Source organism: Urocitellus parryii, chromosome 5 (assembly GCF_045843805.1).
Source record: "Urocitellus parryii isolate mUroPar1 chromosome 5, mUroPar1.hap1, whole genome shotgun sequence".
In the NCBI taxonomy this organism is placed as follows: Eukaryota; Metazoa; Chordata; class Mammalia; order Rodentia; family Sciuridae; genus Urocitellus; species Urocitellus parryii.
This window is the reverse complement of record NC_135535.1, coordinates 84,394,398-84,411,972: the sequence shown is the minus strand read 5'-3', so window position 1 is coordinate 84,411,972 and position 17,575 is coordinate 84,394,398. Positions and strand designations below refer to the sequence as shown.

The following is a 17,575-nucleotide window of genomic DNA, read 5'->3' as shown; positions in this document are numbered from 1 at the left end:
ATTTGACAAGCATACACAAAAATGACTCACGGATTAATTAACTATAAAGTCAATGGACTCCAAGAAACAACGGACTGTCATGATAACCCAAAAACCAACAGTTTCTAGGATGCAGGAAACAAACAATTCTCACACAGACCTCTCATTTCTAGCTGCATGCAGTTCTGGTCATCATCTTCTAAACATTATGAATAGTGGAACTAAAAGTGGCCCAAGAAATGAAAACTATTATAACTAAGATTTTTCTGCATAGAATCAAGGCTCAAGATGCTGTTCAGCCAGATCTCTTTGGTCATTTATTATGCCAACATTTCTTTATCAAAGATCTGTTTCCTCAAATGTAGGAACAGGCATCACCACTACGTTACTAAGCTGCTATGAGAATTAACTATATGGAAATCAAACACAGAGGTTCCCAAACAGGAGCCAGAGGGTTCCGTAAGTCTCCAGAGGCCCCTATGAAGTTGTATTTTGCCTGGGAGAGGGTCCACGAACAAGCAGTCTCTGGCTTCAAGAGCTTAAGAAACACAGATTTAGCACAAAGTATCCAATAAACTTAAATGCCCTTCCCATCCTCTCTTATTGTCTTTGTTATCAACTGAATCCTATCATTTGTGACAACATGGCAGAACTGGAGATCATTATGTTTAGTGAAATAAGCAAGGCACAGAAAGATAATTACCAAATGATCTCACTCACATACAGAATCTCAAACAGTTGATTTCACAGAAGTTGAGAGTAGAACAGTGGTTGCCAGAGGCTGGGGAGAGTAGATGGGGAGAAGCTGATAAGTGGGAAGGAAGTTACAGTTAGATAAGAGCAAGTTTTAGTATGCTATTTGCCCAGAAGAATGGGTACAGATAATTATAAAGCACTGTTTGCAAAAGCTAGAAAAATTTGAATGTTTTCACCTTGAAGAAATGATAGATGTTTGAGGAGGTATGTTTAACCTGGTTTAAACATTACTCAATGTATACACGTATCAAGAAATCACATGGCACCCCATAAATACAAGATGACCAATGCCTATCAAACTGCATATGTACTGGGTTGAGACAGGTTTGTTAACCAAATTCCAGAACATTAGAAGATAGGCTTGGAACAAATAAAAAGTGTAACTTCACACAGGGCAAAATTCATTCATTAGTCTAAGGGTTCATGTAGGCCAAATATAGATTTGTGAAAAGTTACCATAAATGACTGATCCTAAAAAGTTCAAGTTAATCCAACTAAAAGCTTTCCAAAGTTGAGGTTAGCTTAAGGGGTTAGTGACGACATCTACAGTAGAGTTCTTAACTCTGCTGGATGTGCAGCACAAGGCTGGATAAACTGGGTGTTAATTCCTTCATTTGGTTCAAAGCCAGCCTCAGCATCTTATCAAGACCCTGCCTCAAAATAAAATAATAAAAAAATTTTTAAATGGCTGAGGATGTGACTCAGTGGTTAAGCATCCCTGGGTTCAATCTCCAGTACCTGTCCCCACCTCCACCCCCACCCCCACAAAAAATAATTCATTTGTTTGCAAGAGAGACTCCAAAGGATAAAACTGACCACATAGGGTTCTCAATAAGCTATAACAAATAGCTAAATGACAATGGAAACACATTAAAATATATTATCAGAAAAATTATTAAAGGACCCACAAGAGTGAGAAAATGAAATGGTTGGAAAACTTAAGTGCAGAGAAGAGACATCAGGCACAGGACCCCCTCTCCCATGACTCGGCTCTCCAGCTCTAAGTCAGAGGCTGGCAGACTGGCACATGTCTACAATCCTAGTGACATGGGAGGATGAGGCAGAAGGATCACCAGTTGAGGCCAGCCTCAGCAATTTAATGAGATCCTGTCTCAAAAAATTAAAAGGACTGGGGATGTAGCTCAGGGGTAAGGCATCCCTGGGTTCAATCCTCAGTACCAAAAAAAGAAAAAGTACTGAAGTACTAACAACTGCAGCTCTCAATTGCTAACCTGACAACTCAATCTTTTTTTTTTTAATTTTTTTCCTTAGTTGTAGTTGGACAGAATACCTTTATTTTATTTATTTATTTTTATGTGGTGCTGAGGATCGAGCCCAGTGCCTTGCACGTGCTAGGCTAGTGCTCTACCGCTGAGCCACAACCCCAGCCCCCAACTCAATCTTTTTAAGACAAAAGACATAAACATGAAGAGACATCAAATTCTAATGCTTATACCACACATAAGACCTAAACATATGGAAATGATATTTTTGCTGAAATAATTCTTCATACATACCTCAGAAAAAGAAAGTGTTGTATTCCGATACTGTGAGTGTATTTGGAAAATAAGGAAAGTCGCATTACTTGAAATATGACGTAAAATAGCTTCCTCTGGAAATAGCCTGTTGAGCTCGAAGTATCTGAATTTCCCCACAGAAAATTCAAGAAAACCTACAATGGGAGAAACTTTTCATTATAATACTGTATCTCATTTGTAAACACCACATTTAAAAACAAATGTAGAATGCTAATTTAACCCTCAGAAAACTCCAGGAGGTAAATATTGTTGTCTCTATGTTATGGATGAGGACAATGAAGCTTAAAAGGTGAAGCAGGGCCTGGGGGTGTGGCTCAGTGGTAGAGCTCTTGCCTAGCATGTCCAAGGCCCCCAGTTCACCAGCACCAGAAGAAAGAAAGAAAAAGGAAGGTGGAGCAGTCCACATGAGGTCATTCAGCTAGTAAATGGTGGAGCTGAGAACTAGAATGGATGTTTGAAAAGATATGAACATCCAGGTGTGGTGGCACACACCTGTAATCCCAGCAGTTTGGGAGGCTGAATCAAGAGGATTCCAAGTTCAAAGTCAGCCTCAGCAACTTGGTGAGCCCTGAGCAACTTACTGAGACTCTGCCTCAAATAAAATATAAAAAAGGGCAGGGGAGGGCTAGGGATATAGCTCAGTTGGTAGAGTGCTTGCCTCATATGCACAAGGCCCTGGGTTCAATCCCTAGCACCACAAAAAAAAAAAAAAAAAAATGGGGGTGGGAGGGGAATGTGGCTCTCTATTAAATCCCTGGTATGGGGGGAAAGAACGTGAACAATACTAAGTGCTGAGGATGGGCCCAAGACCCCAGAAAATTTTACATCTTGTAGGAAAACAACAATTCTCTTTGGAACAAAGTCTCCAAACTTAAAAATAAGCAATCCTCAAGGATCTTATCATGAATGTGCTACTATTAAAGAGTACCATCTAGTGAATTCTGAGAGAAGCAGGACATCAACTTAATGCCAGAGTTAATGGCTGTGTTATTTTTAGGCTGGTTGCTGAATTGTCATAAGCTTCAATTTCCTCATTTATCAAATGGGGTGTGAAAAACTAACTTGAAAAAGCAGGTACCATCAACATCAACAAAAATATTTGTCAGGGGCTAGAGTTGTGGCTTAGTGGTAGAGCACTTGCCTAACATGTGAGGCACAGAGTTCGATTCGCAGCACCACATATAAATAAGTAAAATAAAGGTCCATTGATGTTGAGAGCCACAGCCAAAGGGGCCCCAGCAAACTTCCAGCTTCTTCTGATTCTTGTAGACACCTTCTCTCTAGAAGCTTTCTGCTTTCTGAGGTGTGCATTCTTCTTCCTTTACCTTTGTCTGATCTGAAGGCTTTGGACTAAGCAAACTAGATACGTTCGTCCACAATGGCAATGTGCCAACTGGCAGAGTCCCTGGGTTGTTCTTTTCTATTCTTTTTAAATCCTCACCATGATGGTTCCATTGTGATATATCTAACAACTCCTCCTTAAAAAGCCATGGGCTATATTTTTGTATTATATCAACGTATGCCCTGACTGCTCTTGATTTTATTGGGAAGCCTCCTTGCTCTAACAATTTACTTAACACTTTGGGGTATATATTCCCCAAAGATAAACTTAAAATAACCCTTTTTACTCTAAACTTTTTAAATTTGGATTCATCAGGACTTAGTGCTGCAGAAAGGCATATGTGTCCAAAAAATGTACATAAGCCCAAGGTACTTTGGAAAGATATTCTAACAGGACAATGGAAAGGTCCTGACCCAGTAATTGTCTGGAGTCAGGGGTCTGTTTGTGTGTTTCCACAGGAAGAACAGCAGCCGATTTGGATTCCAGAGAGATTAACCAAGGTCCTGACCCAGTGATTGTCTGGAGTCGGGGGTCTGTTTGTGTGTTTCCACAGGGAGAACAGCAGCCAATTTGGATTCCAGAGAGATTAACTAAAGCGAATTCTACAGACCAAAAAGATGATGATTTGGCTCAAATCAATAATAGCTGATATCCAAAACTCCAATTTGGCTATCCTTACATCTGCGACAGAACCAGGATGCTTTTTTCAATATCTGTTTTATTATTGCCCTTTCCCATATCATGAAGTTCTATTTTGTTTTTTGAGCTCATACAGACCTAGGTTAATGTTTTGCTGATCAGTTATATTTTTTTTTTTTTGACTATAGAGTTTTTAAACATTGTAATGGAGATTTCACCTGTAAAAAGTTATAAGGCCTTTACTATTATGTTATGTGTTGTATGTATTATATTATGTGTGCACACTTGTGTTTTGTGTTATATGTTTGAATGTACATATGTCCATATATCATATATGATGAGTGCTCATAAAAAAAAATGGATCCAAAAATTTTTTTTTATTCACGTGATTTAAATGGTTTAATTTAAATTGGGTAAATAACTGTTAAGAATTATTTTAATATATAAACAAAAAAGGAGGTTAACAGATCTGTTTGTTTACTTTCACCTATCCTTTTCATTATATTTAATAATTCTTTTCAAGATAATGTAAATTGTTAAGAAAATTGTTTTCTTTTAGTGCCTTCTAGAATGTTACACAATTATTAATACTAACCATTATTGCCAAAATTCCTATCTTCATCCCAGTGCTGGTGAAGATAATGTAAATTGTTAAGAAAATTGTTTTCTTTTAGTGCCTTCTGGAATGTTACACAATGTTTTCTTTAGCCATTATTGCCAGAATTTCTATCTTCATCCCAGTACCAGTGAAGATAATGTAAATTGTTAAGAAAATTGTTTTCTTTTAGTGCCTTCTGGAATGTTACACAATGTTTTCTTTAGCCATTATTGCCAAAATTTCTATCTTCATCCCAGTACCGGTGAAGATAATGTAAATTGTTAAGAAAATTGTTTTCTTTTAGTGCCTTCTGGAATGTTACACAATGTTTTCTTTAGCCATTATTGCCAAAATTCCTATCTTCATCCCAGTGCCGGTGAAGATAATGTAAATTGTTAAGAAAATTGTTTTCTTTTAGTGCCTTCTGGAATGTTACACAATGTTTTCTTTAGCCATTATTGCCAAAATTCCTATCTTCATCCCAGTGCCGGTGAAGATAATGTAAATTGTTAAGAAAATTGTTTTCTTTTAGTACCTTCTAGAATGTTATATAATTTTTTCTTTAGCCATTATTGCCAGAATTCCTATCTTCATCCCTGTGCCGGTGAAGACAAGGATAAAACTAATCTACAGTTTCTGCAATAGCCATCACTGAACCGCTTACAGAACTTGCCTAAACTATGTGTCACTTGTATGCATTGTACTCACTTGTATGCATTGTGAACTATGTTGGTGCAGCGACTTGTGGTAGTGTTGGAGTATTTTTGCTGATGATGTCATCGGTGGTACAATTTTTCCAACAAGAGCTATCGATTGGCTTGGTATATCTTCCTCCCTTCTGCTTGTCATGACCGTTCAACTATTTGGGGGCCAACAGAGGTGAGGCAAAGAACCTCACCCCCCGCTGGTACCTCTCCACAGGTGTGGCTGTATACTGGACCGGTAGTCAATGACGGGTAAGATCCAATTACAATGGTACCAACCTAAGACAGGAGGCTGATGCCCTGAGGTCAGCTCATCCAAAGACGGGTAAGGACCATATGTAGTATTGGACAACCTAAGGCAGGCACGGTCCCTAAGCCACATGCTTGTTGTTTAAACAGGGAGGGGGAGATGTTGAGAGCCACAGCCAAAGGGGCCCCAGCAAACTTCCAGCTGCCAGCAAACTTCCAGCTGCCGGCTGATGCTCACAGTGGCCCCAGCAACATCTAGCTGATTGGCTCCTCTGCGGTGATGTTCATTGGGCTGTTTTCCTGCCCTTCAGACTGCCAGCTGATGATTGGCTCACAGCGGCCCCAGCAACATCTAGCTGATTGGCTCCTCTGCGGTGATGTTCATTGGGCTGTTTCCCTGCCCTTCAGACTACGGAACTGCTCATTGGGGGACTTCTTTGGCTCCGCCCACACGACCCAGCCAATCGGCCTCAAGAGCAGGAGGATTGTGGGAGGTGGAGTGGTTTGTGTGGTGAGAGGCTTGTGGAAGCCGGTGGTGGCAGTTGGGCTCTGAGGGTTTTTTCCTTTGGAGCTCTTTTGCTTGGCGTTTGTAGTTCTAAAAATAAAGTTAGTTTCTTTTGACAAGTGGCTCCTGAATTGTGCCCAGCCAGACTGCGGCACATTGACAACCAAAAAAAATTAAAAAAAAAAAAAAAAAGGTTTGTTGGGTACCCACAATAGACACTTCACATATAATTGTGAACCACAGGCATTCTGGAAAAAGGAGCTTTTTTTCTTTGTATTAGGATCAAGCCCAGAGTTCACACAGGTTATGACAAGGACAGTTTCTCAACACCTCATCCAGACGTCTCCAGGCTGTCTACCTGCCCCTATTGTCTGGTTGAGTTGAAGTCACTCATTCTGTCCGTGGTCCTCTCTCAGCTGCATGCAGTTCTTTCTTTTTCCAATCTAATTCTCAGGCAACCCACTAAATTAGGTTGCTTTTACTTCTGGGTGGCCCTGGATTCCCAAGGCAGCCCTACCCTCCGGTCAGTATGTATCTACATAAATAGCAGAAGAGTTCCCAAGCATTACATAACCAGTCCTGGGGGTTCACATCTGAAAGTAAGTGGAAAAAGCTTCAAGTTTAATATAGAAAAGAAGTTGATGAGAAAGGAGTTGATGAGAAAAACTGTAATTCAACTGAATCCCACAGTAGAACCATCACGTTTTACTTTAGAAGGAGATGAGAGGCAGTGGGTGGTAAAAGAAAACTCTCCCGAATTAAATAATTTGGGCTGGAGCTGTAGCTCAGTCTCACACATGTGAGGCACTGGGTTCAATCCTCAGCATCATATAAAAATATATAAATAAAGATACTGTGTCCATCTATAGCTAGAAATTTTTTTAAAATAATTTAACACATTCATGTCCCAAGAAGACCATTCAACATTTTTTTCCTAAATTCTAATACCCTATAGGAACCATGAAGAACAAAAAGTTATCATACATGGCCAACCTGTAGATGGAACTCCAATAAGTACAAATGATAAGCCTAGAAAAATGATTAGTCTCTATAAATTTTCCCCAAACTTTGTATTACCTTCGTAACAATGTTTTTATAAAAATTGACAGAAACGGTTATTTGTGTTTATGATTTAATTTCTCAAAAGTCCAGAGAAAAATTTAATAGTTGTAGCCACGACAGATGGAAATGGTATATTTTCTCCTATTTATAGAATAGGAATGAATATTTTATATGGACCAAAATCCAGCTGAAATAGAGGTAAAGCTTTAGGGAGTAGCCAGGAAAATCTGGCTAGGAAAGTCTAGAAAATACAGAGAGTTTGTAGTTTTGTTTTTTGTTAAAAGTTAACAGGAAAAACAGTTTTACAATTTCCAGACCTTTTCATCATCGTAGTTATTTTATTAGAAAACCAAACTACACATAAAACTAAAAGCATCTCAGTAAATGGCACTAAATGTGTCTCTGTTTTATACTTTAATTTTGGTCCCATCTATCATCCATCTTCCAAGTCTTAAAAAAAAAAAAAAAAACAACATTCTGGAGGCTGGGGTTGTGGCTAGCATGTGTGAGGAACTGGGTTCAATTCTCAGCACCACATATAAATCATAAAATAAAGATCCACCAACAACTAATAAAAATATTTTTAAAAATACCCATTCTGATCTGTCAGACCAGAACAATATCAGCATCAGTCTGTTTTCCTAAAGAATTAACTGTCCAAAGTTAACTGTCCTTTTACTGTCCAAAGTCTGCAGCTCATCTACTATCCTATCTTTTCTAGTTTCATTTTTGGTTTTCCCTTTTTAAAATCCTTTTTTCCCCATTTGGCAAATGTTCATGAAGTACTTATGAAATAGTCCCTCTGGCTATCAGGCATTGTAAATGAAACTGAAAGAAGCAAATTTAAAAAGATTATCTAAAACTCTGTCATTAAAACTTAGATTTGCCCTTCAACATATTTTAGAATGTCTACGCCCAAAACAGGGACCTTGAACCAGAACAGTACAGGCTTTAAAGCCCTGTAGAGATTGAAGCTGTCACTAGTGAAATCTTAATGGTAAACTACCCCTAACCTTTTTCTTTATTCTATCACCCAGGGGCAAGCATGAATCACCACTCAGAATTAGAAAAACTTCAGAAAGACAGGAAAGAAACACAGGACCATGGAAATTTAAATATATCTTAAACAACTGGTGACTTGACGAAATAAACAGGAGTATTAAAAGCAGGTAGGTTAAGTTACTTCGCTTTATGTGTTTCCTTATTTTTCAAACTTTCTATGGTGATCATGAGTTGTTCTTATCCAAAGGAATTTCATGATTTGAAAAAAAGCCTTCCTGGCACTCGAAAGTATAAGATCTACCCTGAATCTACAATTTTATTTATTCATTTATTTTAGAATTTTCAATGCCTTTATTAGTGCATTGTAATTATACACAATAGCTGGGTTCATTTTGACATAATCAAACATGCATGGAATTTAATTTGCTCCATTTCAGTTCCTAGGGCCTCCTCTTTCTTTCCCCTCCTCCCTCCCCCTATTTTCCTTCTTCTACTCCACTGATCTTCCTTCTATTTATTTATCTATTTTTAATTGGTGCTTTATAGATATACATATAAAGGCGAAATTCACTGTGGTATATTTATACATGTACACAGTGTAATTTTATCAAATCCATTTCATATTTCTGCCCCTTTCCCAATCCTCCTGCATCCCCTCAATCTCCTTCTTACGTTTTAAATTCTTTAAAAAAAAAAAAAATGCCTGGGTTCATTGCCCAGCACTGGAGGGGGAGAGGGGAAGGACGCACAATAAACAAACTTATCGTTTATTTTTCCCTTAAAACAAATATTTTTAGATACTATATAATCTTTGTTTTTAAAAGGTATAAAATACAATACATTATTCATAAATCATCACTCAGTTTGGCATACAACTGTTCCTCAGCATCCACAAAGGAGGGGTCCAGAATCTCCAAATATACCAAAATATGTGCATGCTCACATCCCTTACATTAAAAGGTGTAGTGTTTGCATATAACACATGCACGTCCTCCTGTATACTTTAAGCCATCTTTGGACTGCTTATAAACCTAATACAATATGAATGCTACATAAATAGTTGTTATACTGTATTGCGTAGAAAATGACAAGAAAAGTCTGATATTTAGTACAAGGGCAATGTTTTCAAATAAAAATGGAAAATCATTAGCAATTGGTTGAATCCATGGATGCAGAATCCATGGAGGATATGGAGGGGTATCTTAGGACTTAAGTAGACAGCAGCATGTGCATTTCCACATATACGGAGGGAAAAGATATAAATGTTTGGTGTAGCCCATTTAATAGGTTTTAATACTTTTCCATATCAACATCATTCCAGGTGTATCATTCTTAAAGTTCTTCAGTATTCTATTCTGCATATGTAACATAATTAGTCAACCAATCCCCAAATAATGAACCCACAGACTGTTATTCCAATACAAATTAAAAAATAAAATAGTTCTATTTTGTGACAGTGTGTCCTAGAAAGCACTAAGTCAGGCAATCAACTTATGTGAGATTTCTCCTGACAGCATAACAGATGACCTTTGATCCTAAATGGTTAAACTGTATCTAAGGCTTACTCTACTCTTAGAAAATTCGAAAATGAAAACAAACAGCCCAGCAAGTCACAGTGGTGCATGCCTATATTTCCAGTGGCTGGGTGACAGAGGCAGGAGGATCACAAGTTCAAAGCCAGCCTCAGAAATTTAGCAAGATCCTGTCTCAAAATAAAAAATAAAAAGGGCTGGAGATATAGCTCAGTGGTTAAGCGCCCTTGGTACAATAAACAAAACAAATAGTCCATGTGAAAATATGTAATGATCAGGACCAGAAAATTAAGCTACAGACTCTTCTGACTTCTTCCTCAAGAAGTACACCCAACATTTCAGGAAGAGTTGTAAGTTTCATCTCTTCCTGGGTTTCCAGAAAGCTACAGCAGGTTGATGCCTCCTGGTCCCCATCCCCAACATGACTATAGCAATGAACCAGGCAGAAGCCAGTTAATAAAAGGAAGGGACACTGTATTATTTAAAACCTGGTTACTTGAAAAAATAGGCAGAATTAATAACAGGTATCTGTCTAGGGATATATTTTAAATAATTATTTTTTCCTTACAATTTCCCTTAGTTTTCAGTTTTTTTCTTAGTGATCATGAGGTGTTCTTAATAGAAACAAGTTATAATGTATCCTGGCAATATATGACAGTCATCTGGAGGTAGTTAAAAAAAATGCTGCTTGTGATCATTTCCAGTCAGTTATATCAGAATCCCTGGGGGCTGGATCAAACTATCAATTAAAAAAATATTTATTAAAATAAAGTGCAGAGGACTGGAGTTGTGGCCCAGTGGTAGAGTGCTTGCCTAGCATGAGTGAGGCACTGGGTTTGATTCTCAGCACCACCTATAAATAAAATAAAGGCCCACTGACAACTAAAAAATATTTTGAAAAACAAAATATAGTGCAGAGAAATACCTAAAGTTTACACACCCATGAAACCATCACCTAAGTCAAGAACCATCATTTCAGCATCTCAGTGTGGCCCCTGTCAATCACCCCATCTTCCTTCCTTCCTCCCTAGAGGGAACCATGATTTAATGTCAAACACTAGGATTTGGTTTTGATAATTAAATGAAATTTACACATGAATTCTTTTGTATGTGGCTTTTTTTTAAATACTGGGAATCGAACCCAGGGGTACTCTATCCCTGAGCTATACCCCCAGCCCTTTATTTTGAGATAGGGTCTTGCTAAATTGCAGAGGCTGACCTCAACCTTGCAATCCAGGTGCAAACTTGCAATCAGGTGCCTACCCGAGTTGTTGGGATTATAGGCATGTGTCATCATGTGTCTAGCTTTTTAAAAATCAATATTCTATTTGTAAGCTTCATTCCAATGACTATAAATAATCATAACTAATTCATTACCATTGTTGTGTAATTCATGAAATTAAATACCACAATGTATTTACCTATTCTTTTAATAAATATTTGGAGGAGATGGGGATATAAGCTCAGGGTTACAGCATTTGTCTAACATGATGTAGGGCCCTGGGTATGATCCCCAGAACCTCAAAAAAATAAACATTTGGATTATGTCTAGTTCGGAGTTATTATAAATAACTCCAAACATTTTCTATACATCTTTTGGTGCATGTACACACAGGTTTCTCTTTGATAGAATCCATCAGAATTATCAGATAATAGGTATTCTTATATTCAGATTCAATAGAAAGCATTATCCAACATGCTTTTGCCAATGTACACTCCCATTAATGTGTGGACAAGTACTGTCAACAGTCTCCCAAACACTTGGGATCATCAGTTGCTCTGCTGGATGTATAGTGGTATGTTATGTTAATACGCAGTATTAACTGGGGATGTAGCTCAGCAGTATAGGTCATGCTTAGCATGCCAGAGGCCCTGGGTTCTATTCTCAGCACCAAAAAATAAAAATAAAAATAATAATATGCATTTCCAAAACAACTAGTGATTTTTTTACTACATTTTATTTTGCTTATTGTCTATATGGATATTCTCTTTGTGAAGAAGTCTGTTCATCTTTTGTCCATTTTTAAAACTGAATCATTTGGTCAGGTGCTGGGGTATATACCTACAATGCCAGCAACTCAGGAGGCTGAGGCAGGAGGATTCCAAGTTCAAGCCCAGACTGAGCAACTTAGTGAAATCCTGTCTTAAAAAATAAAAAGGCTGAGGATGTGGTAGAGCACCCCTAGATTCAATCCCCAGTACTAGGGAAAAAAAATTTATTTGTTCTTAAATTTTAGGGGTTCTTGGGCTGGGGATGTGGCTCAAGCGGTAGCACGCTCGCCTGGCATGCGTGTGGCCCGGGTTCGATCCTCAGCACCACATACCAACAAGGATGTTGTGTCCACCGAGAACTAAAAAATAAATATTAAAAATAAATTCATATTCTCTCTCTCTCTCTCTCTCTCTCTCTCTCTCTCTCTCTCTCTCTCTCTCTCCCTCCCTCCTCTCTCTCTCTCTCTCCTCTCTCTCTAAAAAAAAAAAAAAATTTAGGGGTTCTTTATGAGAACTTGCCTGTCAGGCAAGTGTTGCATAACACCTTGTACTTTTGTAGTTTGTCTGTTTCCTCTCGCATTACATTCAGACTATGGAAGTTTTGATTTTAATAAAGTCTCATTTCTCAAGTTTTTCATCTATGATTAGTCCTTGTGTCATTTTAAAGAAATTTTGTCAAGTATTCCAAGATCGTGGTATTCCCCATGCTAACTTCTGGAAGTTTTGTTTGACCTTTCACATTTAGGTCTCAAACCAACCTAACACTGATTTTTGTGTATAGCTGGGACAGGGAGCAAGGTTCCTTTTTCCATGTACATATACTTGAAATAACAACCTTCAGTAAAAACCCCACCCTCTCCCTACTGCTCTGCAGTCCCACTTTAATGTAAGTCAAGTGAACAAACATGTTTGTTTCTGGATTCTCCCTGGGTTCCACCAGTTTACCTGTCTGTCCTGACACCTTTATTATTCTGTCTAAATTCCTATCCCAAATTTGTCCTTCCTCTTCAAAACTGTCTTGACTATATTATAGCCCTTTTCATTTCCACATAAATACAGAAATCAGTTCATCAATATCCACCAAAAAAAAAAAAAAGCCCCGATTCTGATGGGGAGGGCACTACAATTTAGGAAGAAGTGACATCTTTAAGACATATTTTTTGGTACCGGTGATTGGACCCACTTGCCGTTTTTTTGTTTTGTTTTGTTTTTTGAGACAGGGTCTAAGTTGCTTAGGGCTTTGCTAAATTGCTGAGGTTGGCCTTGAACTTGCAGTCCTCCCGAGTCCCTAGGATTACAGGAGTGCACCACCATGCCCAGCTAAAAAAGAAAATTTCTTGATCTGTGAATTGGAGATATTCCTCTACTTTTACTTTGTCTCAAGAATGTTGTATGGTTTTCTCTGCAGAGATCTCTACATATCCTAGTATAATTATCCCTAAATATTTAACATTTCCTGGTGCTTCTGTAAACTTTTTCTTTTGAATTTCCATTTCTTGTTCTCTCTTCAACAATATGCCTATTTAAAAGTTCTCCAGGTGATTCTAATGTTCAGCCAGGTTTGAGAACTACAAACACAATAATAAATAAGGGAAGGATAAACACATTTTCTCTTTATCTTTAACCTAACTTCACTGTGAGAATACTTTGGCAGTTAAAAGGACATTTCATAATTTTTACAGAAGACTGCATTTTAACCAAACTACTTGTGGTTTCACTTCTGGCTGTTCAGTGCTTTGTCATATTTGATGCTCCAGTGCCTGGCACAGACAGCACACGTTTGTTAAATGATAAGAGAACTATGTAACCTCAGGCAAATAATTTATTATTTCCTCTGGGCTTCTGTTCTCTTATGGTAAAGTGGAGGTAACTATGCTACATATATCAGTTTGGCTGCTAAAAGTATCAAACAAATGGGAAAAATGATTTTAAACTATCCAATCCTATACTATAAGACATCATTAGCTTCCAGGCAGTCTTGGATTAGCTTACAAACAAACTAATGAGAAGATGCTAAACACACATAGGACATTTACAGAAATACCCATCTCTTAAACATCAAGTTGAGAAAGAGACTTCTATCTGGTGACAATGAAAGACACTGAAAAAGACACTGGGGATGGGGCTCAGTGGTAAAGCTCTTGCCTGACATGCATGAGGACCTGGGTTTGATCCCTAGCACCACAAAACAAAGAAAAAAGAAAATTTTTACTGAAACCCAAAATAATTTTTACAGCACAACCTAATAAAGATAGCATTTAATTTCTACTCACAAAAAAAGACCTGGCAAAAGAAGACATGTACCAAATTATATCCTGCAGAAGTTAACAGGAACTTAACTTCACCTCTAAGCCATCTGGAAAAGGATTCATCGGAAGCATTTTATGAGACATAATTAGATCTTATGACTTCAGGAGTGGGAGGAAAAAAGACAGCACATCAAATGACATTACAGAGCAAAGGGCCAACATCAAGATGGTGCACTTACAAAGTAGTTCTCCTCTACAAAGAAGTGGTTCTGCTTTTTCTGCCAACAATTTTTAGCACTGGAATAGAAAGGGACTTTTTTTCTATTTTTCACACTCATCTTTTATTCTTGCCCAGAGTCCGTTTTTCTTTCCAGTAATTCCATTCCAAGAAGAACTGCCCAATCCTAATAATCTCTTCCTTTCTTTGCCAATCAGGTCCTTATCTTGCAACCTTAAAAATTTCCAGCTTTTCCTAATATTTTACTAAAGTCTACTTCAGATTTCCCTCCATTGTTTGTGCTTTAACACAATAACCAAATTCTGGGAGGGATCTGTCAAATCTTGGTCTCAATAATTCTCTTCAGACACAGTTAAAAATAAAAATGGTTCAGCTATGTGAGCTGGCTGCCATTCAAATGCCCCTCCCAATAGCTCATTTTCATCGTTTTCTAAATTGTTATTAGTCCCAAAAGTTAAAAGGAAACACAACAATGAACATACAACTTCTCACACACTTGTGAAGGGAACCAACATTTGCAATTCACAGCACAAGTGACCTGTTGCTTTAAAGCATCATCCAAAGCACAGAGGGTCCATATAACTTCCCTATCAACTCCAATTACTATGTAATTTCATGAGAGTTAGTGGATACAAATCTAAAACAATAATGATATATGTTAAGGGTCAAAGAGACATGGGACTCCAGGAGAAGAGACAACTATTTAAATGGACAAATCACTTCCAATGCCCAGCTGGTCAGAGAAAGCACCTTCCTTAGACATTCTAGGAACTCCACCAGCCACCTTCCAAGGTTCATTCAGTATTCAGCCTCAAACTGTGCAAGTCAGCTCATCCTGCTCAAGATGGATAAATCTTCCTAAACTGCAGCAGCTGCTCTGATCCTTCATTTTGTCCCATTAGAATCCTACACAGCAATCCAGCCATGTTACAAGAGGATCATGCAAGTCTTGAACTAAGGATTTCTTGATATCTGTACTGACTTTCATCGGACAGATGTGGAGAATATCAGCTTTTATTATCAGCAGTTAAATTTCCACATATTGTCCCTTTCCTGCAGAGAATAATATTAACACAAGGCAAACATAATATTCTTTTTTTTTTTTTTTTTTTTGGTACCAGAGATTGAACCCAGGGCATCAATCACCAAGCCACATCCCCAGCCTGTTTTTTATATTTTATTTAGAGACAAGGTTTCACTAAATTGCCAAGGCTGGCTTTGAATCCTCAATCCTCCTGCCTCCCAAGCTACTGGGATTACAGGCATGAGCCACAGTGCCTGGCTCTATTTCTCAACTTCTCTGTAAAGATTTCTAGATAGTAAATACTAAAGCACCAAACTAGAATAAAAAGGTCTGGATACCAACCCTTCTGCGTCTTGGACTATCCTGGATCAACCACAACTTTCCTACCTGTTAAATGGAGATAGTATCTGGAGACTCAACCTTCCCTATTAGTCTATTTTAAGGGATAAGGAATCGCTGAAGGATTAAATGTAAAACACAAGATATTTTATTGGAAGTCACCTTCGTTGAAGTGAGAAGACAATGAAATTTGCTGGGAGACATACCTAGATTTAAACCCTGCCTCTGCCCCTACTAGCTATTCATTTGTTTAATGAGTGTCTTGGGCCTCAGCTTCATCCTCTGCCAGGTGAGGACAATCATTATCTGTGGAGTTGTGAGGATTAAAGAACACTGTATATGGAAAGCACCTGGCACAGGCTGCATGCAGTGAACATACCCTATTATATGTTCTGCAAGTAAATATAATTGCCCTTTTCAGTTTTGGCCTTAAGTCTATGCAAAGATCCTAGGATTCAGTTTGCACAAGGGGTTTTCAGAGATAAGCATGTAGGAGCACAATCACATTATTCAGAAAATATGTTTCAGAACTGCATCTTGTCTCTTAAGCTCGAAACAAAACCCAGAATGTGCCTAATTTCACGGAAAAGCACATGATCATCAGCCTGGCACAATTAGTGCTTTTTACATTTTATATTAACAAAGCATGAGCTGTTGCTAAAACTCATTTCACCAAGCACATGATCTACCATCTAAAGTCCCATTCTGGGGTCATTTTTTTCCTCAAACTCCGCAGGACATCAATCAATTTGAAAAGCGTCACGATTTCGGAATGCGAAACCAATGCAGCTTGGAGGACCATCAATCATAAAGCTTAATTCCTCTTCAAGCTTCGCAATCCGGAGCTGAGGCAGGCCACGAAGGAGCAAAGGGGCGTTTTAATGTGTTAAAACCACAAGCATGGCTGCTCCCTACGGGAGATAATAATGTCTGAAAAAGAGAGTTGGTTATCTCTTCCCGTTTCCCCCGTCTATTTAGGGGGCTGACAGGAAGGCCTCCTTCTTAGCCATGGGAGGAAGGCTCTAGTCTATCCGTGTCAGTTTTAACTCACAGCTCGGCGCTCCAACGCCCCCCAAGACCCACCTTTCTCGCCAGGTGGAAAGCCCCCAGGGGGATTCTAAGCTTGCAAAAAATGCAGAAGTAACTTTGGGTCGCACCAGCGAGGCACCCGACCTTACCCTGGCTAGAGTTGCCGACCGTCTCAGCTCCTCCAGCCGTACTGCGTTCCGATGCCAGCACCGCCAAGACCAGCAGCCGCAGGAGCCCCATTGCTGCCTGCAAGGACCCGGACCCGCGCCGCGGTCCGGGAGGAAGGCGGGCCTGCGCGCCGGGACCCAGCAGCCTCGCCGGCACTACCCCGGGGCGCTCGCGCTGGGCGCCATCGCCTGCTCCGTGCACTCGCCGCGCACCTGCCAGCACCAAAGTATCTGGCGAGCGCCCCAACGAAAGGTTAACTCACGGACCTGCGGTGCCCCGTGTCTCCGTCCCCAACCCTGAGCGCTTGGCCGCTGCGGGTCCCCGGGCGAGGGCGGCGCTGGGGGCGTTCCCACGCAGCGCGCGCCCAGGAAGTTCTGGGGTTGTCTCTTCTTGCTTTTATATCTTTCTAACGCCGTTAAAAGGACAAAATCGCTTTCTGTTGTGGCCTAACGTCCCAGACTCCAGTTTAACAGCCCTCTGAAAAAAAAAAAAAAAAAGAAGAAGAAGAAGAAAAAACAAAAGAGGAATCCGGTGGTCCTCTAGCCCGTGGTTAGATTTTTTTGCAACAATTGAAGATTGCTTCCCTGTAGCAATTGCCTTAGCAGCTAAAGTTAAAGTTAGTATAAAAAT

At 39.1% G+C, this 17,575-nt stretch overlaps 1 protein-coding gene across 4 annotated transcripts in view; it reads right to left on the bottom strand.

Annotated features, from left to right (window-relative positions):
• Tm7sf3 (transmembrane 7 superfamily member 3) overlaps positions 1–17,263 on the bottom strand; it is a 41,869-nt gene extending 24,606 nt beyond the window's left edge. For 2 of the 4 annotated variants that reach the window (XM_026392333.2, XM_026392334.2), the window contains exons 1-2: positions 16,927–17,263; positions 2,253–2,407 (exon numbers count right to left, since the gene is read on the bottom strand). In XM_026392333.2, the coding sequence (XP_026248118.2) occupies positions 2,253–2,407; positions 16,927–17,017 (246 nt within the window). In that variant the 5' untranslated portion in view covers positions 17,018–17,263. Of the gene's footprint in view, positions 1–682; positions 763–2,252; positions 2,408–16,926 lie in introns of those variants that run through there. The other 2 variants (XM_026392335.2, XM_026392336.2) reach the window with 2 other exon arrangements.
• Between the last annotated feature and the right edge of the window lie 312 nt (positions 17,264–17,575).